Source organism: Gopherus flavomarginatus, chromosome 3 (genome assembly GCF_025201925.1).
Source record: "Gopherus flavomarginatus isolate rGopFla2 chromosome 3, rGopFla2.mat.asm, whole genome shotgun sequence".
In the NCBI taxonomy this organism is placed as follows: Eukaryota; Metazoa; Chordata; order Testudines; family Testudinidae; genus Gopherus; species Gopherus flavomarginatus.
In genome coordinates, this window is record NC_066619.1 from 121,174,612 (window position 1) to 121,198,518 (window position 23,907).

The 23,907-nt window shown below is 43.1% G+C and overlaps 1 protein-coding gene across 5 annotated transcripts in view; it reads left to right on the forward strand.

Moving 5' to 3' along the window:
* The first annotated feature begins 3,271 nt into the window (after positions 1 to 3,271).
* The window catches only part of SMC2 (structural maintenance of chromosomes 2), a 40,108-nt gene continuing 19,472 nt past the window's right edge, over positions 3,272 to 23,907 (forward strand). The window contains exons 1-17 of one of the 5 annotated variants that reach the window (XM_050943039.1): positions 3,272 to 3,427; positions 4,085 to 4,389; positions 4,822 to 5,063; positions 6,182 to 6,331; positions 8,156 to 8,278; positions 8,783 to 8,821; positions 9,019 to 9,129; positions 9,468 to 9,512; positions 10,242 to 10,475; positions 11,763 to 11,912; positions 14,915 to 15,148; positions 16,657 to 16,816; positions 17,741 to 17,858; positions 19,170 to 19,308; positions 19,840 to 19,959; positions 20,445 to 20,649; positions 22,366 to 22,501. In XM_050943039.1, the coding sequence (XP_050798996.1) occupies positions 4,896 to 5,063; positions 6,182 to 6,331; positions 8,156 to 8,278; positions 8,783 to 8,821; positions 9,019 to 9,129; positions 9,468 to 9,512; positions 10,242 to 10,475; positions 11,763 to 11,912; positions 14,915 to 15,148; positions 16,657 to 16,816; positions 17,741 to 17,858; positions 19,170 to 19,308; positions 19,840 to 19,959; positions 20,445 to 20,649; positions 22,366 to 22,501 (2,132 nt within the window). In that variant the 5' untranslated portion in view covers positions 3,272 to 3,427; positions 4,085 to 4,389; positions 4,822 to 4,895. Of the gene's footprint in view, positions 3,428 to 3,455; positions 3,541 to 3,872; positions 4,390 to 4,821; positions 5,064 to 6,181; positions 6,332 to 8,155; positions 8,279 to 8,782; positions 8,822 to 9,018; positions 9,130 to 9,467; positions 9,513 to 10,241; positions 10,476 to 11,762; positions 11,913 to 14,914; positions 15,149 to 16,656; positions 16,817 to 17,740; positions 17,859 to 19,169; positions 19,309 to 19,839; positions 19,960 to 20,444; positions 20,650 to 22,365; positions 22,502 to 23,907 lie in introns of those variants that run through there. The other 4 variants (XM_050943038.1, XM_050943040.1, XM_050943041.1 and 1 more) reach the window with 4 other exon arrangements.

Genomic DNA, 23,907 nt, shown 5'->3' on the forward strand with positions numbered 1-23,907 from the left:
TAATCCCCTTAAATCAGGTGGCCGCTCTTATCATTGTTTTGAATCACTGTAGGAATGTGGATATGCCCTTTGAAAGCTCTATTTCTTACAGCCGGTTGCTTATCTGCTCTGAGACAAAACAACCATTAGTGTGCAATGCTGTGTGTGAGAGAGAGAGGCAGGGGGGAGGAGGTCTGCTGCTGTCTGAACTTACAAGACAGAATGCTGACCTGCTCTCAGCCCCCCAAAAACCCACTCTCTCTCCCCCAACATACACACAACACACTCCCTGTCACACTCCACCCCTTCCATTTGAAAAGCACTTTGCAGTCACTTGCATGCTGGGATAGCACCATATTGCACCACTCCTAATACCACTGCAAGTGCTGCAAATGTGGCCATGCCAGTGCACAAGCAGCTGTCAGTGTGGACAGACTGCAGCACTTTCCCTACTGCGCTTTCTGAAGGCGGGTTTAACTCACAGCACTCTACATCTGCAAGTGTAGCCATGCCCTTAGAGTATGTCTACACTGGAAACTTCAAAGCGCTGTCGCAGGAACACTCCCACGGCAGCACTTTGAAGTGCGAGTATGGTCATGTGCAAGCGCTGGGAGAGAGCTCTCCAGGCGCTCCTGATAATCCACCTCCACAAGGGGATTAGCTCCGAGCGCTGGGAGCCTGTCTATACTAGTGCTTTAAAGGGCTAGGACTTGTGCTCCAAGGGGTGATTTTTCACAGCCCTGAGCCAACAAGTTAGAGCACTGTAAAATGTAAGTGTAGACAAGCCCTTAGTTCTGCCTCAGCACAGGGGGTTGGACCTGACGATCTTAAGGTCCCTTCCAGCCTTACATTTTTTAGTCTATGATCCTGCTATTCCCCTGGGACACTACTGAGCACCTACATGCCTGGGAACTAGAGGGTGGCGGAGAATAATCCCAGACTGATCAAAGTGATGGAGACATTTCCCCCTATGCACTGGCCCACCACTCCTCCCAGAAACAGGGACTCGCACGCTGCACGTCTTCACAGCACCCCACTCCTAGTGCTCCCCCAGGAACAGGAGCTCTCACACTGCACATCTGCAGAGCCCCCTCTCACTCCTACTGCTCCCCTAGGAACAGGGGCTCTCACACCATGAGCACAGCCCCCCCACACACACTCCTACTGCTCCCCTAGGAACAAGGGCTCTCACACCACCTGCACAGCCCCCCCACCCCTACTGCTCCCCAAGGAACAGGGGCTCTCACACAGCATGCACAGCCCCCCCTCCTACTGCTCCCCTAGGAACAGGGGCTCTCACACAGCATGCACAGCCCCCCCCTCCTACTGCTCCCCTAGGAACAGGGGCTCTCACACAGCATGCACAGCCCCCCCCTCCTACTGCTCCCCTAGGAACAGGGGCTCTCACACCATGAGCACAGTCTCCCGCCCCCCCGCACTCCTACTGCTCCCCTAGGAACAGGGGCTCTCACACCATGAGCACAGTCTCCTCCCCGCACTCCTACTGCTCCCCTAGGAACAGGTGCTCTCACACCATGAGCACAGTCTCCTCCCCGCACTCCTACTGCTCCCCTAGGAACAGGGGCTCTCACGCCATGAGCACAGTTCCCCCCCCCAACACACACTCCTACTGCTCCCCAAGGAACAGGGGCTCTCACACTGCGTGCACGGCCCCCTGTCCTACTGCCCCCCAAGGAACAGGGGCTCTCACACAGCTGCACAGCCCCCCGTCCTACTGCTCCCCTAGGAACAGGGGCTCTCACACAGCTGCACAGCCCCCTGTCCTACTGCTCCCCAAGGAACAGGGGCTCTCACACAGTGTGCACAGCTCCCCCCACACTCCTACTGCTCCCCTAGGAACAGGAACTCGTTCACAGCTGCACAGCCCCCCTCCCACTGCTCCCCTAGGAACAGGGGCTCCCACACAGCATGCACAGCCCCCCTCCTTCTACTCCCCTAGGAACAGGGGCTCTCACACAGCGTGCACAGCCCCCCTCCTACTGCTCCCCTAGGAACAGGGGCTCTCACACAGCATGCACAGCCCCCCCCTCCTACTGCTCCCCTAGGAACAGGGGCTCTCACACAGCATGCACAGCCCCCCCTCCTACTGCTCCCCTAGGAACAGGGGCTCTCACACAGCGTGCACAGCCCCCCCTCCTACTGCTCCCCTAGGAACAGGGGCTCCCACACAGCATGCACAGCCCACCTCCTACTGCTCCCCTAGGAACAGGGGCTCCCACACAGCGTGCACAGCCCCCCCTCCTTCTGCTCCCCTAGGAACAGGGGCTCTCACACAGCATGCACAGCCCCCCCTCCTACTGCTCCCCTAGGAACAGGGGCTCTCACAGCACGTGCACAGCCCCCCTCCCACTGCTCCCCTAGGAACAGGGGCTCTCACACAGCGTGCACAGCCCCCCTCCCACTGCTCCCCTAGGAACAGGGGTTCCCACACAGCGTGCACAGCCCCCCTCCTACTGCTCCCCTAGGAACAGGGGCTCTCACACCACGTGCACAGCCCCCCCTCCTTCTGCTCCCCTAGGAACAGGGGCTCTCACACCACGTGCACAGCCCCCCCTCCTTCTGCTCCCCTAGGAACAGGGGCTCTCACACCACGTGCACAGCCCCCCCCTCCTTCTGCTCCCCTAGGAACAGGGGCTCTCACACCACGTGCACAGCCCCCCTCCTACTGCTCCCCTAGGAACAGGGGCTCCCACACAGCATGCACAGCCCCCCCTCCTACTGCTCCCCAAGGAACAGGGGCTCCCACACCACGTGCACAGCCCCCTCCTTCTGCTCCCCAAGGAACAGGGGCTCCCACACCACGTGCACAGCCCCCTCCTTCTGCTCCCCAAGGAACAGGGGCTCCCACACCACGTGCACAGCCCCCTCCTTCTGCTCCCCAAGGAACAGGGGCTCCCACACCACGTGCACAGCCCCCTCCTACTGCTCCCCTAGGAACAGGGGCCCGTTCACAGCTGCCCGCAGGAGCGGAAACGCGCGCGCACCTGCCCCTTTCTAGTGCCCCCCGGAAGAGGGGCTCGCTCTGCTGCAGACCCGCGCTCCCCTCTATGGCCCCGCCTCCCAAGAAATAGGAAGTAAAGGCTCGCGCCGGTATACGCCAATCAGCGCGCACTCGCAGCAGAAGGCAGGCAGGCGACGCGCGCGGAAGAAGCCCCCACTCCACATCTCCACCTATCAGGTTGCGGGGGGGGGGGGGGGTCCTCTTCTGACTGGGCCTGTCCACAGCAGACGCCGGAATCAATACGGTCTCCGTTTAAAACAGCCCTTCTCCCGCGGCGCCGTGGGGTTCTGTGGTGTAGTCTCCTTCGCGCCCCGCGAGTCCTCACCCTGGAGCGCCGCCTCGCGTGTAGGTTAGAGGAGCTCACGCGAACAAAGATCAATCAGGCAGCCGCGCCGCTCCCGTCAGTACTTGCGCGCCAAAATTCAAGTAAGCGGAAGGGCGCCGGGAGCGGGTGGCGAGTGGGATTCTAGAACCCGCGGCTAACCGTCCGCCCCGCGCTGCATCCTCCTCCCCGCCCCTCCCCTTCCCGGGCTCGGCAGGTGAGGAGGGGCCGGTCGTGGCCAGTCCCGGTCTCCGTGCAGCAGGACGCGGCCGGTCCCGTCCCGGTTTCTCTCCGGGGACGGGGCGAGGGCTCAATGGATGCACCACGGAGGGGGTGCGGTCCCTAAGGAATAGGCATTCCTCCCAGCTACTTTACAGGGGCACTGCGGGGGGGGTCTGATGTCTGCAGACCCCCCCACCCCGCCCCCAGTGCGGGGCTTCTCCTCTGGGCTGTTGGGGAGAGGCTCCTTCCTCAGTGTCCCCAGAAGGGCCTGGTTCGGTAGTTGGGGAGGGGGGGTCTGGGCTGATACCAGTGAGGGAGCGAAGCCTTCCCCCCCCCCCCCCCGGCCTGCCCTGTGGGCACAAGCCCTCTCGATACACACACTCGCCCCATGGAAGCGGGGAGGGTGCAAAATTGGTCAATTTAAACCTAATCACAGAGTTACAGCAGCCCAGGCCCGTGCCTGCCCCCAGTCACTGCCTTCACAAGCCCCTGTTCTTACTAATGTTTGTCTTTTCCTTTTTCTGGGTGACCCGAACCAGAGAGGACCACGACTGTGCCCAAGAGCTGTCAGATTCACGGAGTCACACAGTCAAACTGGCTATAAACAAAGTGCTGCCAGGTGTACAGAATAAGGAGACATTTCTCTCTAGTTTCAGTTTGGGATAATCCGAAAGTCACATTTGTAAAAATAGCAGACAGTATTGGGTTTTTTTTAATATCGTTTAATGATTTGAAATACAGAAGAGTCTGGGGTTTTTATCTATATATTTTTGCTATGAAGTTCACAATTTTAAGACTAACATAAAGTCACAGTCAGCTCTGGATACAGATAACAGTCCACGAGGTATTCCATCAGCACTGCCCTTTTAAATTTCTTCCTCTCTTTTCTTCTAAAAGACTTTAGTCTTGTCTTTGTGCTCCCTACTAGTCTTGTAATTTTTTTTCTTGATGAGAAACCTGTTTTGTTCCACAGTACAACTTCTATTTGAATATCCTGAGGGTTATTGAATAAATTCATGTAATCAAGGAAATCTTCACTGTGAGTAATATTTGCTGAGGGACTCAATTATCCCTCCTTTGGATAACTGAGATTCAGATAACTGAGGTGGTACTGTTGTGGCAAAAAAAACTTATCACATTCCTGCATGTGGGTCCAAATACCATTGTCCATGCTAGAGTGTATTATATTCTTTGTCCATTTGTTTCATACTTGGGTTTCTATTAGGAGTGCCCGCTGATTTTATCAAGTCTGCTTTTGTTGTTTTAAAACACACAGGACTGTAAATCTGAGATCTTTCTTCATATCCCTTGGAGAGGGGCTTGGCCAGGTCCTCCAGAGAGACAGAAAAGATGCATATCAAGTCAATCATTTTGGAAGGATTCAAGTCCTATGCCCAGAGGACAGAGGTCAACGGCTTTGACCCACTGTTCAATGCTATCACCGGCTTAAATGGTAGTGGCAAGTCCAACATCCTGGACTCTATTTGTTTCCTGTTGGGCATCTCCAACCTATCTCAGGTAAAAAGGAAGGAGAAATATTGGAGTTAGGAAGAATCAGTGAGCAACTCCTCCTTGTGCTGAATAGCATCCTTGTGCAACAAACCTGAGGTTAATCTTCACAAAATGTTGTGGAAACTGGTGTTCCCTCTTTAACCATAATGAGAGAGACTGACAGTTTCTATGCCACTTTCTGGCTCAGTTCAAATTGCCCAATAAAAATTGATGTTATTGATAATTAAATATGGATTTGTAATCACCACTGACTCTTATTCTCAAAATTGACTTACAATCATATCTTCTGTGTAAATACTCATTTCCATAGGACTATTACAAATACTAGGGAATTCTTTTCAAACACTTTCTAGAAGACTATAAATATATAAGCTTTGTATAGCAGTAATAATCATACGTTGATACAAACTATGTGGCCTAGAACCACAGGGGAAAAAATGCCAAGTTAGGAAGTAGTAGGTTGGAAATGCAGACTTTTGGTAGGTAAAAAGTACGATCACAGAATATAACACAAACTTATTTCTCTATAATAAACTTGGGCATATCTGGAGCTGGTCTTAGGACACTATTAGCTGTCTCATCAGAAAAACAGAGAGGAAGTTTTGTTGAAATGATTTGTATTTAAAAGACACTGGCCTATACTGGTACTTAAATGAAAAGTGTGCATTTTGAAGCAAATTTGGATCCCAGTCTTTAAACAATGCTGCCTTGGAATTCTATGGAAATCCAACAAAATTGCAAATAAATCCTATTTTGCTGTCTTTATAATCACATACATACTGTATCATGAAATCAAACACTTTACCTAAAGGCACTTATGTATTAATTGATTTTGTCATCTTGCTTCTAAATCTAAGCATTTAATTTTTCTCATGTATCTGATTTAAAAAAAAAATTAAAATAAATTGTCTGACTTACTGTGTGTTACTTTACCGTGCAACCATCTTGCACGTTTTCTACATGCTCTATTTTATACCTGTGATCTGCTAGAGTATCTAAATGTACAGTATTCCTATTTTTCAAATATTTCATACATTTTTCCTCAATTTCTATCAATTAATAGTGCACGGTATGAAGCAATGCAATGGCTTTTTGTTAAATGTATTCCTTTTCCACATTTTCAGGTGCGAGCATCCAATTTGCAAGATTTGGTTTACAAAAATGGTCAGGCTGGAATTATTAAAGCAACTGTATCAATCACCTTTGATAATTCTGACAAGAAACAGAGTCCGTTGGGATTTGAGGCTCATGATGAGATCACAGTCACCAGGCAGGTGAGTGTTTAACATCTGTGTTTGACCACAAAGACTTATGTATTTCCACCGTTTTCAGGGGAAAATGTCTATAGTATGATAAAATGCAGATTGAATTGTATATCATCTAGTTGAAAAATAACAATGTTGTAGGGGTTTTTTTTTTAATGCTCTCTACCCTTACGCCTCAAGTTATTTTGCATAATTAAGATTCCTTCAGGTAAGGTTTTAAAGAGCACTTGGTTTCTTTTACTTGACTGTGCACTAATTATTTTTTAAATATGCTCTCTTGAAAACTTCATGAACTTGTGCTATTAAAGTAAGGTTTCCAGAGTGAACTCAGTAACAAACTATGTAAGATTTGAGCTAAGCAACTAAATAAGGATATAACAACTAGTTGCCTTTTCACAGTTCATACTACAAAATTTGTAGTATTCCATATACCATAATCAATGACTCTACTCCCTTGAATGGAAACACACCTAGTCATGAGACAATATTCCTGGAGCAAGCCATGTTGTCCCATGCAGAAAATTATGTGCTTCTCTTTTCTGCCTTTCTCCTTTCCCTTTCTAATTTTTTTAGTGGCCTTAATATTGAAAGATGCTAGGTTGTCCACTTGGGACACTGAATTCATTTAATCACAGAACAGATATGGTACAGACAGGAGCACTGCAAGCTTTCCTACTCTGCCTCCGAGTGTGCTTTGACTTGACACAAAGGGACCACCCCTAGAAGTAATTGGTTTCCATGATCCGTATTAACCATAACTAAGGCTGTGAGTTGTTATGGAAGTCACAGATTCTGTCCGTGACTTCTGCAGCGACCAGTGTAGCTGGCTCTGGGGCTGCCCGAATAGCTCAGGCAGCTTCTGGGTCAGTCGCACTGGCTGCTGCTTGGGCAATCTCAGGCCACTGCGTCCCTCCCACTCCCTAGCAGTAGCAGGAGGAATTTAAGGGGGCTCACGATTGGGGGTTAGGGAGTGAGGGCTCTGGGTAGCGTTTACCTTGGGGTGGGGGAGACTTCCTAGAAGCAACATGTCCCTCAGCTCCTAGCTTCGCACACTGTCCTCGCAGTTCACAGGCACCGCCCTCGCAACTCCCACTGGCTGTGGTTCCCAGATGATGGGAGCTGCGGAGCTGGCAGTGCACAGAGCTAGGAGCTTAGGGATGGATATGTCATCGCTTCCCAGAAGCCAGATAGGGAGCATACCATCCCTGCCAACCTTCCCTATTCCCGCCTCCTCTCAGCCCAAGCACCAGTGGCACCCCCAGACCGCCCCCCCCAAACACCTGCGGACCCCCCAGCGCACCAGAGGCGGCTCCTCCTCCTCCCCCCCACCCCCCAGCACTCCCAAGTTTTAGTTAAGTGCATAGTACAAGTCATGAACAGGTCACGGGCCATGAATTTTTGTTTGTCTATCACCTGTCTTAAAATTTTACTAAAATACCCATAAGTAAAACATAACCCTAACCATAACCTTTCTGATGAAACTGACAAGTTCGCTAGTTGTGGTGGTGGTATTTTTTCTTTCTGGTCCGACACTGAACTGAGAGACTTTCCCTTGTTCCTGACTGCTAAGAAATTGCCAAAGGTACTTGCTGGGGGGCTTTAGCTCACATTTTTGCAGTTGGGGTAGAGGATTTTAAAAATGGCACTTCAAACTGATGAGAGGGTTTGTTTGATCTGTATGTTTTGTAATTTTGTTAATTCCTTCAGGACGCATTGAAACTGTTTTCCATTTGTTTGCTCAGATTCCTACATCTAAGAATTCCATTAGTTTGTATTCTCAAACAGCAAAGCCATTTTTAGTTCATTTTGAGTATCCCATTTCTCTTTCTCAAGGTCGTCATTGGTGGTAGAAATAAGTATCTAATCAATGGTGTGAATGCAAATAACACAAGAGTACAGGATCTCTTCTGTTCTGTTGGACTCAATGTCAACAACCCTCATTTTCTCATTATGCAGGTATTATATACATATTCCTAAAAACTTGCTTCCCTTGTTGCTGGATTTGGGAATTTTGTTTTGCATTAGCTCTGCATCTTGTTTCTATTATCTCAGAGGCTTCCACATATTGACTGACATCAATTAAATCTTTCAAAAGCCAATCTGTGATTAAAAATTTAATCAAAATCAGTCAGTCAGTAAGTGATTCCAAACAGGGGGTGAAAGCAGTGTGCCTGATCAGTGTAACTATGTATAGTGGGACGCAGCATAAGCAAAGTTATAAAGTATAGCACATCATACTTACCAGCTGACTGTAATGTGACACAAGCTGTTTCAGATTTGAATCTGAACTTTCAAGAATGAGACAACTGAAGCCAAACCACGTTTATTCTTTTAGACAAAAAACAAATTTCTTTAAAAAATTATTGTACTACCTGATAAAGTTTTGATTGAGAATTTAATATATAAAAATCTTACACTTTTGAGTTTACGGGCCATAATAATTTTTGCCTTTATTTCCAGGGACGAATTACCAAGGTTTTAAACATGAAACCTCCAGAGGTGAGAAGAGAGTTCACGTTTCCTTTCTCTCTCCTTTTTCTTGATATCCTTTTATACATGTAAAATTTTGAGTTGACTGTTTGCTCAGGACTGTTGGAACAATATTTTGAAGAAAGGTGGATAGGGAAAATTTTTTGTTTAACACTGGTGATTTTGAAGCTATTTCGTAAGCGTGGGTTTTTTTTTTTGTTTTTCAGATTTTAGCTATGATTGAAGAAGCAGCTGGTACAAGGATGTATGAGTGCAAGAAAATAGCTGCCCAGAAAACTATAGAGAAAAAAGAGGCAAAACTGAAAGAAATTCAAACGGTACTATGTGTTTGCAATTGTGTGGCTTTTTAATGCTTTACGTAAATTGAATAACATCTGTGATAGCAGTTATAAGCTGACTTGAATGACTCAGTTGCCTGTTGTGTAGCCTTAGAGAGAAGAAGTGCTTCTCTGCCACAATAGAAGAGGATGTTTTTGACCCATTTGCACCACCATGGTCCCTTCTCTTTCGCCTGCCCCCATTTGTTGTATATTTATGGTTTCTGGAAAGTTTGCTTTCTCTGCGTAAGGCTATTTGCATGTGGTCAGAGTAGTAGGATTTGGGAGAGTTTTCAGAGTAAAGAATATGAAAATATATTCTGTTTTTTGTGTTTCAGATTTTAGAGGAAGAAATCACTCCAACCTTACAGAAACTGAAAGAGGTACTGACCTTTAGACCAGAAAAAACATCTTTGGCTTTTAAACAGACTTAGTGTTATACTGGGTGAAATTACACCGGAGGGCCAATTTTTAAAATATTGGAAAATAGCCTTACTAACTTGGATAATCTCTTCAATGATTCATTTTTTGAAACAAAATGCTCTTCTAGACTCTAAAACATCTACATGCATTTCTAGTCTGAATATTTTTTTTAATGTGGAAAACATGGTTTATAGAGAGATTATTTTATTTTCAGATGTCTAATTGTTATGGTAATATTGGACATTGAGAACCTGCAAGAAATTATAGGGGAAAAAAAATCCAAAAAACTAGAAGATAATAGCAAGATGATGTTTTAACTTGGTTCATGAAAGGATATCCAAGTGTTGTTTGCACAATACAGGCTGTTGTATTAGCATCATGTGCTAACATTTAGCTAAGCGGGCACTTGTATGTATAATGCATTTGATGCTTCAGAGGAAGGCAAAAGTGTAATGCATATAGCCAATTGGGTACTACTGTATGTAGGAAAGGAAATCCTTCCTTGCTTTCTCATCCCTCTTGAGGAATTGGCATATATCTTTTGAAGCATGAGATTTGATTACTCATCTTGGCTTGTATAGCTACAAATATTGATCATAAAATTATACAGAACTTCTTAGAAATGCTATGGGCGTATTACAAAAAACTTTTAATGCTGGCTTATTTTTATTGGTGGCCTTTTCTTTCAGGAACGCTCATCCTATTTAGAGTATCAGAAGGTAATGCGAGAGATAGAACACTTAAGCCGTCTCTATGTTGCGTATCAGTTTGTTTTGGCTGAAGAGACGAAGGTACGTTCTGCTGATGAGTTAAAGGAAATGCAGGCTAACATAGCAAAACTTCAGGAAACAATGGCTGAGAATGAGAAAAAGGTGAAGGAACTTAACAAAGAAGTAGCAGAGATGGAAAAGAAGAGAGATCAGGTAAGTGAGAACACAAATATGTTTGTTGATGTATATATTAACACAAGGGATTAAATCGGAAAGGAATAACTTCATTTCTCTGAATTAAAATAGAGAGAGAAGTTAACCAGTGTTCCCTCTAATTTTTTACGTTCATGTGCGGAATGAATTTTTTTATGTGCACCAATATGGACATCACCTTCATATTGGTGCACATAAGAAAATTTAATGTGGTGGTGGTGGGGCCGAAGTGTTTCGAGGGCTGGGGAGGGTGTGGGGGTTTGGGCTCTGGGTTGGGGCGAGGGATGAGGGGATTGGGGTGCAGGCTGCCCCAGGGCTGCAGTGGGGAGAGGATGGCTCCCCTCATCCCTCTCTCATCACAGCAGCTTAGGGCTGGGGAAGGGGTGCCTCTCCCAGCTGCAGCAGGTCTGTGCTGGGGCTAACAGGGATGGGTGCTTCTCCCTGCTGCACCCTGAGCTCCTGTGCGGGGCTTAATAGGCAGCTGCGTAGCTTAGAGGGAACTTAAGATAGAATGATTTCCTTCGGGTTTTATATGCTTATATTTATACACTATATACTGTAATTCTTAGCCATTATGTGAAAGACACACTATTGATTTAATTATACTTCCATCTGAAATAGTTTACCTCCTATCATTACAAGTAATATCTAAGATAAATGAAAGATTAGACTGTGAAATGAAAGATGGACTGTGAAATCTGGTCTTTTGTGTACTTTTACCCTATACTATACAGATTTCACAGTGGAGACCAGCGTTTCTCAAATTGGGGGTTCCAATCCAAAAGGAGGTTGTGGGGGAGGTCACAAGGTTATTTGGGGGAAAAGGGGTTGCAGTATTGCCACCTTTACTTCTGTGCTGCTGCCTTAAGAGCTGGGTGGGCGGAGAATGGTGTCTGTTGGCCGGGAAACCAGCTCTGGAGGCAGCACTGCTGAACTAAGAGCGGCAGTACTGCAACACACACCCACTCTCTCTCTCTCTCTCGTCAGGACCCCTACAGTTACATCATCGTGAAATTTCAGATTTAAATATCTGAAATCAACAAATTTACGATTTTTAATATCCTGTGACCGTGAAATTAACCAAAATGGGCTGTGAATTGGGTATGTCCCTATTAGTAATTATGATGGTTAAAACTAAAAGAATTTTTAGGTGACAGTGGTAAGGAAATTTGTTTTTAACCTTTTTTTTTTTTCCCTCCCAATGCAGCTGATAGGATGTACAATATCTTATGATTATTAAACAGGTTTCTTTTAGTATGAGTTACATTTTCTTTGTCTTGATTATAGGAAGTTGGTGGTGTACTTCGTTCACTGGAAGATGTTCTTGCAGAAACTCAGAGAGTTGATACAAAAGCACAAAGTGCTCTTGATCTCAAAAAGCAAAACTTAAAAAGTGAAGAGAAAAAATGTAAAGAATTAGTAAAAAGCATGGAGGAGGTAAACATTAAGGCCCTTGTTTTTAAAACTTCAGGAAAATATTTAAACTGGTGCACTACAAACATCTTCAGTAATATATAATAGCTGTATGTTGTGATTTATTTACTTTTCTGTAATGTATGTCCAAGAGGGATAAGAGTGTTGGGACAAATTTATGGCATAAACATGAAAGGGCACCACAAGTTTAGAATCTTAGAAGATTAGGGTTGGAAGAGGCCTCAAGGAGGTCATCTAGTCCAACCCCCTGCTCAAAGCAGGACCAACACCAACTAAACCATCCCAGCCAGGGCTTTGTCAAGCCGGGCCTTAAAAACCTCTAAGGATGGAGATTCCACCACCTCCCTAGGTAACACATTCCAATGCTTCACCACCCTCCTAGTGAAATAGTTTTTCCTACTATCCAGCCTAGACCTCCACCACTGCAACTTGAAACTATTACTCCTTGTTCTGTCATCTGCCACCACTGAGAACAGCTGAGCTCCATCCTCTTTGGAACCCCCTTGAGGTAGCTGAAGGCTGCTATCAAATCCCCCCTCACTCTTCTGCAGATTAAACAAGTCCAGTTCCCTCAGCCTCGCCTTGTAAGTCATGTGCCCCAGCCCCCTGATCATTTTCTTTCCCCTCCGCTGGACTACCTCCAATTTGTCCACATCCTTTCTGTAGTGGGGGGCCCAAAACGATGCCATACTCCAGATATGGCCTCACCAGTGCCAAATAGAGGGGAGTAATCACTTCCCTTGATCTCATGGCAGTGCTCCTACTAATGCAGCCCAATATGCCGTTAGCCTTCTTGGCAACAAGGGCACACTGCTGACTCATATCCAGCTTCTTATCCACTGTAATCCCCAAGTCCTTTTCTGCAGAACTGCCGTTTAGCCAGTTGGGACTTAGCCAGCCGGTCCCCAGCCTGTAGCGGGGCATGGGATTCTTCCATCCTAAGTGCAGGACTCTGCACTTATCCTTGTTGAACCTCATCAGATTTCTTTTTGTCCAGTCCTTCAATTAGTCTAGGTCACTCTGGACCCTATCCCTACCCTCCAGCATATCTACTTCTCCCTCCATTTTAGTGTCGTCCGCAAATTTGCTGAGGATGCAATCATCCCATCATCCAAATTATTAATGAAGATGTTGAACAAAACTGGCCCCAGAACTGACCCCTGGGGCACTTCGCTGATACTGGCTGCCAACTAGATATCGAGCCGTTGATTGCTACCAGTTGAGCCTGACAATGTAGCCAGCTTTCTATCCACCTTATAGTCCATTCATCCAATCCATACTACTTGAACTTGCTGGCAAGAATACTGTGGGAGACCGTATCAAAAGCTTTGCTAAAGTCAAGGTATATCACGTCCACTGCTTTCCCAATTTCCATAAAGCCAGTTATCTCATCATAGAAATCAATTAGGTTTATCAGGCATGACTTGCCCTTGGTGAATCCATGTTCACCTTCTTATCCTCCAAGTGCTTCAAAATGGATTCCTTGAGGACTTCCTCCATGATTTTTCTGGAGACTGAGGTGAGGCTAACTGTTCTGTAATTCCCCAGATTCCCCATGTTGCCTTTTTTAAAGATGGGCACTATATTTGCCTTTTTCCAATTGTCTGTGACCTCCCCTGCTTGCCACAAGTTTTCAAAGATAATGGCCAATGGCTCTGCAATCACATCAGCCAACTCTCTCAGCACCCTCAGATGCATTGCATTGAGCCCCGTGGACTTGAGCATGTTCAGCTTTTCTAAATAGACCTTAACCTGTTCTTTCACCACTGAGGGCTGCTCACCTCCTCCCATACTGTTCTGTCCAGTGCAGCAGTCTGGAAGCTGACCTTGTCTCTGAAGACTGAGGCAAAAAAAGCATTGAGTACTTCAGCTTTTTCCACATCATCCGTCACTAGGTTGCCTCCCCATTAAATAAGGGTCCCACACTTTCCCAGACCACTTTCTTGTTGCTAACATAACCCTTCTTGTTACCCTTCACATCCCTTGCTAGCTGCAACTCCAGTTGTGCTTTGGCCTTCCTGATTATTCCTATATGCTGGAGCAATGTTTTTATACTCCTCCCTAGTCATCTGTTCAAGTTTCCACTTCTTGCAAGCTTCCTTTTTGAGTTTAAGTTCACCAACTATTTCTTTGTTAAGCGAAGCTGGTTGCCTGCCATATTTGCTATTCTTTCTGCACATCGGGGTAGTTTGTTTCTGTGCCCTCAATAAGGCTTCTTTAAAATACAGTCAGCTATCCTGGACTCCTTCCCCCCTCATATTAGTCTCCCAGGGGATTCTGCCCGTCAGTTCCCTGAAGGAGTCAGTCTGCTTTTCTGAGGTCCAGGGTCTGTATTCTGTAGAGATAAAGAATAAGTGGCATTGCCTTTTTACAATATCATGTATTATCTAAAGTAGTCTAAATTTGCCCTTTAATAAAGATTTGATTTGCCCCTTCAGTGTGACCTGAGAGAGAGATTTTGTTTTAAGCTCGGTGTTCCTGTGTAGCCTGATATAAAGAATATATTTCCATTAGGAATTGTGTGTGCATGAATAGAATAGGCCACCTCAGCTAATATTTTCTTTTTTATGAAGTTCAGGGAGGATCACAATAACTTTAAAATATGTTGCTCTGTGAGAATATGGATGTTCTGAAGATTAAATTAGACTGTCAAGGTTCACATTTCTGTCATATCTTTTTACCTGTTACTGTTACCAATAATACTTAAACAAACAAACAAACAAACAAAACCTTTTCCCTGCTAATCTGTATCATTTACAGTAATTTATTTTTCCAGTGTATTTTGTGCAACACTTTGTGTTTGCCCCGTTCGTGTGGCTCTTTCATGCAACAATACAGGCAAGAAAACATTTTAAAAATATAAATGTGTGATTGTACAATCACAAATAATGGCAAGGGGGCTTGGGAACATAGTACCTTAAACTATTTGCAACTTATTTTTCAATACTGTTTAGATTTCAAGCTGATGTTACTCTCTCAAAGGGATCTGATTTGTTTTGCTAAAGGATTCTAAGGCTGTAGTGGCAAAGGAGCAGGAAGTAAAGAAGATAAAAGATGGGCTAAATGCTCTGCAGGAGGCAAGTGACAAAGATACAAATGCTCTGGCTGCTGCACAGCAACATTTTAATGCTGTGTCTGCTGGTCTGTCCAGCAATGAAGATGGTGAAGAAGCAACTCTTGCTGGACAGATGATGACATGCAAGAATGACATTAGTAAAGCAGAAACGGAGGCTAAGCAGGTACGAATAGAAGCTAATCATGTCCCAAACAAGCTTTGATGTTTTTATTAACTTTGTCTTGAAAAGCTTGCTCAGCAATGTTCCATTTGGTTATCAAAAAATGCTTTACAGGGATGTTCTGTAACAGGCAATGCATGATAGCAAATTGTATTATCAAGGCTAGCTGTTTGTGATAACATAAATTGGGAAAAGCCAGGGCATCGACGTGAGAAAAAATACAAAAATTATAATTTTAGATTCAAAAAAGAAAGTCATGGTACTCAGTTTTTTTATTTTAACTTAACGTAAACATAAAAAATGTTTAAAATTAAATATAACCAGTTCAAACTATATTAAAGCCGTAAATTCCACTGTGTATATGAAAACCAGACTTATAAAAATTCATTGATTGGTCTTGCTCAGTAGATGGATACTTGTTCTCTTTGTTACTCTGTGTTTTAAATGATGGGGGAAAGCTTTGAAAGTCCTGATTTTGGCCATGGTAGTCATGAAAAGATTAATCTTAATTTTAAATCATGCAGATCTGTGGCAAGGTATGTTGGTATTTGTTCTAATTTATGCCAGATTTAGGCTAGAAAGTTAGGTTAACCCAGCTACATCTCTTGGGGGCGGATGAAAAATTCACATCCCTAAGTGATGTAGTTAAGCTGACCTAACAACCCCACCCCTTGGTATAAACGGTGCAAGGGGGAAGGAAAAATTCTTCTGTTGATTTATGTGCCACCTCTCAGGGAGACGGATTAACTAAACCGATGGGAGAACCCTTCCTGTTACTAATGGGTGTCTACACCGAAGTGCTACAGTGGCACTACTGCAGCATTTCTAATGAAGACGTAGCCTTAGTAATAGTCATTTGGTACATTCATACTAAACTCTTTGTCCCAGTCTCATTAATAACATGTTCCAAAAATTTATCTTTTGAAACTGAAGGTTCTATTGTATGGTAAACACAGAATGAATTGTTCTCGATGGTGTTTTAGTTTTGGTTGCTTGTTTTTGTTCATTTTGTTTTTTAATTGGTTAAATTATTTGTTCAAACTCTTGCGGACAAAGAAAGAATGTCTCTCTCTTCTGTCAAACTTTCATATGTGTTATTGCACAGTTTTAAATTAAAACTTTGAACTTAACATATGCATAGTCCTTAGTGAGGAATGTGTTCCATGATTTATCTGAAGAAATGTGGTTTTGAAAAACCCTAAGGAGGCCTGCTCCTTTTCATTCTTTTACTAGCCCTATTCATTATCCTCTCTGAAACCTTCCCTCATCCTGCCTTTTAATATATGACCTAAAATAACAGAGATGCACAATATCATAATTTTATTTCCGAACTCTCTCCCCCATCTACCATTGCACTATGTTTTTAAATGCCAAGGATGCTATTTGACACTACTGTAAGTGATAAGGATCCTGAATGATAACCCAAGCACCCTGATAATGTAGAAATTCTAAATCTATATAATCATACTGTTTGAAAACCTCCAGGTTGTTTGTCCTGCGTTTCACTATAGGCTCAAATGAAGTTGAAACATGCTCAACAAGAATTAAAGACAAAACAAGCGGAAGTAAAAAAGATGGATGGTGGCTACAAGAAAGATCAAGAAGCATTTGAAGCTGTCAAAAAGCTGAAAGAAAAACTAGAAAATGAAATGAAAAAGCTTAACTATGAAGGTTTGGTGTACTGACTATACTGGTAGAATAGCAATTTTGGGATTGGTGGGTGGAAGTATAGGACGATCTAGAAGAATTTGGTGTGAAGAAAGAGCCTGGAAATATAGGAAGAGAACTCTGAAGAAATTAATATTTCTGCCATTTTAATGAATGGTTACTAGTATAGCAGAGGTAGTGCAATGGAATTAGTTGGGAAAATATGCAGCTTTCTTAACTTGCAGCAGGTTAGAGTTCATAGATCATAGGGGCTGTATGGTTGCCTGTTGAAGGTAAAAGCATACTAGTTTAAACTTACAGGCCAAGATTTATAAACTCTGGGTATTTAAATTGAGTCACCAGACTAAAAGTTTTGCCCAACCTCTTCCCAGTAAAGGGCAATGACTTTCATTTTCATTAAGGCACCTTCACACCACACTGTCAACATAAGTGTAACTCGCATCTAATTTGAGGCCCCTTTACAGTGCAAATGCAGAGCTAGAGTGTAAAGGGGCTCTAGTGTAAATGAAAATCCAGGCCAAAGTCAATAGCTAATGCCAGTGTTTGCCATTTCTGAAAATCCAACCAGTTTTAGTGCCTTACTTTAGGCAACTAAGTTGGAAAATGTTGTAAGCAAGGTAAAGTGTCCTGGAATTTTTTGTCTCCTCACTGCAAAAAGTGCATTTATCTAGCTAAAAGTACCAATTGTTGTTTTTCTGTAAATCTCACTGAAGCTTGCAAGATCCAGGTTTCTGATTTATGTCTCTTTGGAATATTTGGGTGCCAATATTTTGCTTAAATTATAGCTGTAAGAGTTTTGGAAGAAGGAAGGACTTCTCATCATGGCTTGGGCTACGTGCTGTATACCTGCTTCTAAACTGCTTCATATCTAAATCTGCAAAGATTGTAACTAAAAAGTTCAGTGATATTTTTGTTTGGCTCTTTTAGACAAAAAAGAAGAAACTCTTTTAGCAAAACGGAGAGATCTGTCTCGTGACGTCAATCAGTTGAGAGAGTCATATGAAGCCTTAATGGCCAAGTTTCCCAGTCTGCGGTTTGAATATAAGTAAGGCCTCAGAATTGTACTCTAATGTTCACTAAACATCCTTTTTAAAAAAAAATGTCCTCTAGAAACTTTTATAAGATTGTGTGAACTCAGGAGAATGACAATTCAAGAAGTCATTTGTTTTGCTATTGGTATATAAATAGTTTGCTTCCCTTTCCATTACTGACTTTCTGTTATGGCATGATTAATCTGCCCAGGTATTTAGGACAATAATATATTACTGGCACTTACACAGCTCTTTTTACCCACGGATGTCCAAGCACTTTACAAAGGCAGTAAATATCATCTCCTTTTTACGGATGGGGAAATTGGGGTATGAAGAAATAACATGACTTGCCCAAGTCCATCCTGCCAGTGGCAGGGCTAGTCTCCCGAGCCACGGTCCAGTGCACTATCCACTGGGACAAGTAAAAGTGAAAACAGCAGATGCATTTATTATATGCTTGCAAATGTTAGCTGCTTATTTCTGATGATATAGCATCAAAACTGTGTTTATCCTTTTTGCTTAGAAATATTATGGCAGCTAATTACTGATCAGTTTTATACTGTCACTATTGAGAAATGCAGTTTTCTTTAAATGTCCACAGGCATTAGTATTTTCAGTTAGAGAAACAGGCTATATCTTGTCTAAAGTTTGCTATGATCCATTGTTATATTGTTAAATTTTGTATGTGTACCTCTTTAAATAGTGCCTTTAACAAGCTCATTCAAATCTAAAAGACTAGTGATAACATGTAAATGATGATAAATCAATGACTTCTTACATTTGAGAAAAAAAGATTTCATGAACATCTTCATAATCTCCCCAAACCTCCTTCATGTAACTATGTAAAAAACTACTTTAATGAAAGATTTATACCTCGTACCTAGTGAATAGGCTTGCTTCATGTAACTTTAATTTAACGCCAAAATACATCCGTTTATATGTCAATTAGAAATATTAGCAATGCTCCCAAATTTTGTTATCTTACTAATAAAGTCAGTTCTGCATAACTATTTGTAGTGCCAAGTTTTATGAACAACTTGAGGCAATGTTGACAGCAGGATTGTTCTATTTATTCCACAGCTGATGGTTTACTTGGAAAACCTTATTTATTTGTTTATGAAGTTTTAAAACTTCATAAACCTTATTTATTTGTTTATGAAGTTTTAAAATAATTTAGCTGTCTCTGGCTTCAGAATATTATCGCTCTGCATATTGTGGAATTTTTATATTAGTGTACGTGGGTTCGGAGTTTGTCATAAGCTGTTTTTTCATCCTAAAGAAACATAATTTGTATGCTATCATATATCTTTTTAATTTATTTTAAGGGATCCAGAAAAAAATTGGAACCCAAACCATATAAAAGGGCTTGTTGCCTCTCTAATCACCGTGAAAGAGATCTCCACAGCAACAGCTCTAGAAGTGGTAGCTGGGGGAAAACTCTATAACATTGTGGTAGACACAGAGGTATGTTTCTTAACATATAACATTTGAGTACACCTCTTTGGCTGTATTCAACCCTGTGATTTAGTCGTGCAACTTCTGTGAACACTCCTGGGACATGTGTAGTTAAAACTTTGTGCATTACAGCCAAGATTTTCAAAAGGAATTAGTGACTTGGGGTCTCAACTTCAGACAATTTAAAGAGTGCAGGTTTTCAGGAAGTGCTGAGCACCTGCACTCTGAAAACCAGGCCCCTTTAAAGTATCTCCAGTTGATCCCCAGCCCCAAATTTGAGGCCCCTTCAAATCCCTAGTTACCACTAAAAATCTTGGCCCATACCAATAGGGTATCCTTAAGCAGATACCTTAGCAAATAGTGAATTTACCTTCAATGAGTATGAATTAATATAGATCAATGGAGTCATGCCTCCTTAGGCCAAATGTTAAACTCTCCAATATGTGTATCATTCCTGTAAGAATTTTTTTCAGTTGTCTTAGTTTTCACAATTTGCTATGTGTTTTGATAACCTGATGTAATTTTTTTTCTAAATTTTAGGTTATTGGTAAAAAACTGCTAGAAAAAGGTGAACTGAAGCGTCGATACACCATAATTCCACTAAATAAAATTTCAGCACAGTGTATTAGGCAAGAAACTGTTATGGCAGCAAAACGCTTGGTATGTCTTTAGATATATTCTTTTGCTGTGTATGTTTTTCTTTCTTTTGTTTTGTTACTTAAAATTGACATGCTTTGTTAGCTGTTATCATTCTGCAAAATCACAATAGACAATACATGGGCTGAGTGGGAGTGGAGCAAAGAACTGAACTCACTCTTAGAGGAAGGAGGAGCTGAGCAGAACAATAAAGTTTTGTATTGCCAGTCACAAAGAAGGGAGTGAGCCAAATAATGTCTGGGAGAGATGCATTGCTGAACTTACTTGATTGTGGTGCCTATTAATACTCTGACTGGAAAAGGGGAGAGATTGAGTCGAGGTTTTTACCCACAGTCAAGTAGTTCAAAGGCACTTGCTGCTGATGTATTAGTGCATGGTACTGAGGAATTCTAATGTTACAAAACCTTATAAGAGGAGCAAGAAACTGGATTTTAAAACTCTTTATCTAATTCTTGTGGAACACTAATACCATTTCCTTTGACTGTTAGGTTGGTGCTGATAATGTGCATTTGGCCCTCTCCCTGGTTGGGTATGAGTCTGAACTGCAGAAGGCAATGGAATATGTCTTTGGAACAACACTGGTTTGTGATAACATGAATAATGCCAAAAAAGTGACTTTTGACAAAAACATAATGAAAAGAACTGTCACTCTTGGAGGAGATACCTTTGATCCTCAGGGGACTCTGAGTGGAGGTAATCATTATTTTTGTTTCCTACCATATCATCTCCACTGACTAGCGTACTGCTTTAAATGTTTTAACAAATGCAAACAGTAAAACTGTATTTAGAACCTTACACTGGATAACTGTGAAATCTGTTTGGCTGAAGATGTATTCTACTTGAAGTCAAATCCCAGTTAGTCCCTTGATTTAAGAAAAATGGCCATTCAAAGAAGTCTGCAAGACATAGATGAAAATACCGGAACAAAAATATTTGCCTTATTTACATTGTTTTAATTAAAAGTTATGACTATAGTGTTCCCTGTGCACGTGAAATGTGTTGGATAATCCATTTACAAATGTGATAGACAAATATCTCCAATCCAGGAAAAATAAGTCAGCTTTTGTTTGGTACCAAAACAACATATGTCATAAGCTTTAACCAGGAAGAGGAGTCCATCTAACAGGGACAAATATTTTCAATTAAGTATTCAGTTAAACCCAAAAATGTTTTAATTGCATAATTAAATGATCCAGTAAGGCAGGTACAGTAACTCCTCACTTAATGTCGTCCCAGTTAACGTTGTTTCATTGTTACATCACTGATCAATTAGAGAACGTGCTCATTTAAAGTTTGTGCAATGCTCCCTGACAACGTTGTTTAGCAGCCGCCTGCTTTGTCCACTGCTTGCAGGAAGCGCAGCCCATTTTAGCCCCATTGGGGGCTTGGAACCAGCAGCCCCACATCAGCTCCCCTAAGTTCCATGTGCAGCAGCCGCTCAACAGGCTGTCAATTGCTGAGCAGTTAAGGTGTCCCTCCTCCCAGTGCCATGTGCTGCTCCTGCCATCTACCTTGGAGCTGCTTCCTGTGCAGAGGCGAGGGAGAGGAGTGCTGATGTCAAGGTGTCCCCCTCCCCCTGCTCCTGTACCCAATCTCCACAGAGCAGGGAGGGACACCTCAGGGCTCAGTGTACTTAGAGTGGGGTTGGTGTACTTAAAGGGGCAATGTGTGACACACACACACACACACACACACACACACACCTGGAGTTCTCTGTCCCCGGCAGGCGGGGAACGGTGGCTCCTCTTGAAGCCAGAGGGAAGCTGCAGCCCCGCCCCCGCTGGGGATAGAGAGCACCGGCGCCCACAGCCCCAGAGTTCTTTGTCCCCGGCAGGTGGGAAGCCGTGGCTCCTCTTGAAGCGGGAGAGAAGCCGCAGCCCCGCGCCTCCCGAGGACAGAGAGCACCAGTGCCTGCAGCCCCGGAGAAGCCGGGGAGAAGCTAGGGCCCCGAGCCTGCTGGGGACAGAGCACCGGTGCCAGCAGCATCGGAATTCTGTCCTCAGCAGGTGCAGGGCTGCAGCTTCTCTCCCCTGCCATGGGGTTGGACCATTGGTACAGTACCATACTGTATTATACTGTACCTTTAAAGGGGAGCCAACCTGTGATCGCGTTATATGCGATTTCGCTTTATAGCGGGGCACGTTATTGCGAGGTTTGAGTGTACTTCTATTCCAGGAAATCTAGGAAAAATAGTCGTAGATACACATGCCTTAGTTCCAGAGTGAGGAAATCGTCTCTGACTGTGTTTGAGAACTATTATATGTTCAATCTTTGCTTTATAAGCGACTCTAGTTTTGGTCTCTCATGTCTGCCGTGTGAGTAGCCCGATTTTTAAACACATCCTTTAGTTTAAGTAAGTAATGGTAGGCAATCAATCATCTCAGCTTTCTGTTTTCTTTCACTAATCAGGCGCACGCTCACAGGCTACATCTGTTTTGTCCAAGCTTCTGGAAATGAAAGATATTCAAGAAAAATTAAAAACAAAGGAGTCTGAGTTAGACGCAGTAGAAAAGGATCTGGCAAGCTTAAAGAACACTGCTGAAAAGTAAGGGTTAAAATATACAAGCTTCTAGAAATTTTTTTTCGCTTTTATTTATATTTTTGTAATACTGTAGGAGCACAGAGGGTCAGATCAGGTTTTGTATGAAAGCCAGAATAGTGTGACCACATCACTACACAATTTCATAGGGAGGCAAGGAGATTTCTGGACAACATCTCCAGGAAAGTAGTAGCAAGAAAAGCTTATATTTTTGCTGTGGTTGGGAAAATAGTATTTTAGTACACACTGGTCCTTTCCGGAAAACTGTATTCAGTTTTCAGCTTTACCTATTCACTGAAGTGCCAAATGATTTTCCTGAGGTCCTATTCTGTAACTCCTATCCAGAATTTCAGCTTCTAGAGAATAAAATCAGAGTAGGTGAGAGTTATAAAAACACTGAAATTGCAACAGTATCCCCCAAAGTATTTGCTATTTGGGAATTTAAATTAGATCTTCTTTCTTAGAAAATATTTCTGTGTGAATTTCAACTGAAAATTAATAGTGGAATCTTCCTTTTTATTTAAAGGTCTTCTATGAAATATACTTAAGCAAATAAGAGTCCTTAAAAATAAAGTACACTATGCACATGTTGTACTTATTTTTCAAACCCTGTTTCAACCATTTTAATGATTTTTTCCAAAAACATAAATAAACGGAGCAAACCAGATTCAAACTTAATTTTTAACGTTTCTATGTCACTTTTATCTAGAATCTGATATTGTATAGTTAAAAAGATTTAGACATCTTCATTTATTTGCTTTTTGATAAATAGTGCAGTTGCTGCACATCCACTAAAAGGAGTCAGTTTAATTAAGCCATTGATGATAAGCCCTAGTAAGGTTTATGTACTTATTAAATTGTTTGAACAGACATTTTCCATGTATCTGAAAATCCTAGTTATCCACAGCCATAATGTGTATCCCCAGTGTAGCCTTTGGATAATCAGACATTCATATAAATGGACATGCTATTTTAAGGTGCAATTTCACAGTTTCATGTCAGTCCCCAAAGCTAGAGGAGAGAAAAGAAGGAGCGGGGAAGTTGCTGCAGAAGACAGGAGCCTCCTGGGAAGTGCTCAAGCAGCACCAGGCACTCTCAGCCCCCAGCTCTAAAACCACCAGTACAAATAGCTGAGGCTAAGAGTGGCTCCCTCCTTTGGGGGTCTCAGTGCCAGGAACCACTCAGCAGCACCAAGGAGACTCCTGTCCTCTGCAGCTGCTCCTTTCCTTCCCCTTTTCCTCCATCCTAAGGAACTGGCATCACTGCAGTATGAAAATATGAAACTCCAGTTTATCCAAGTGTGCAGGTATCCAAATGTTTTGGATGTCCCCAGGCCATTCAGATAAATGGAATTCTACTGTAAACTTCATTATTGATGAGACTATACAGAATTTATCATTGCAGATGTGTAA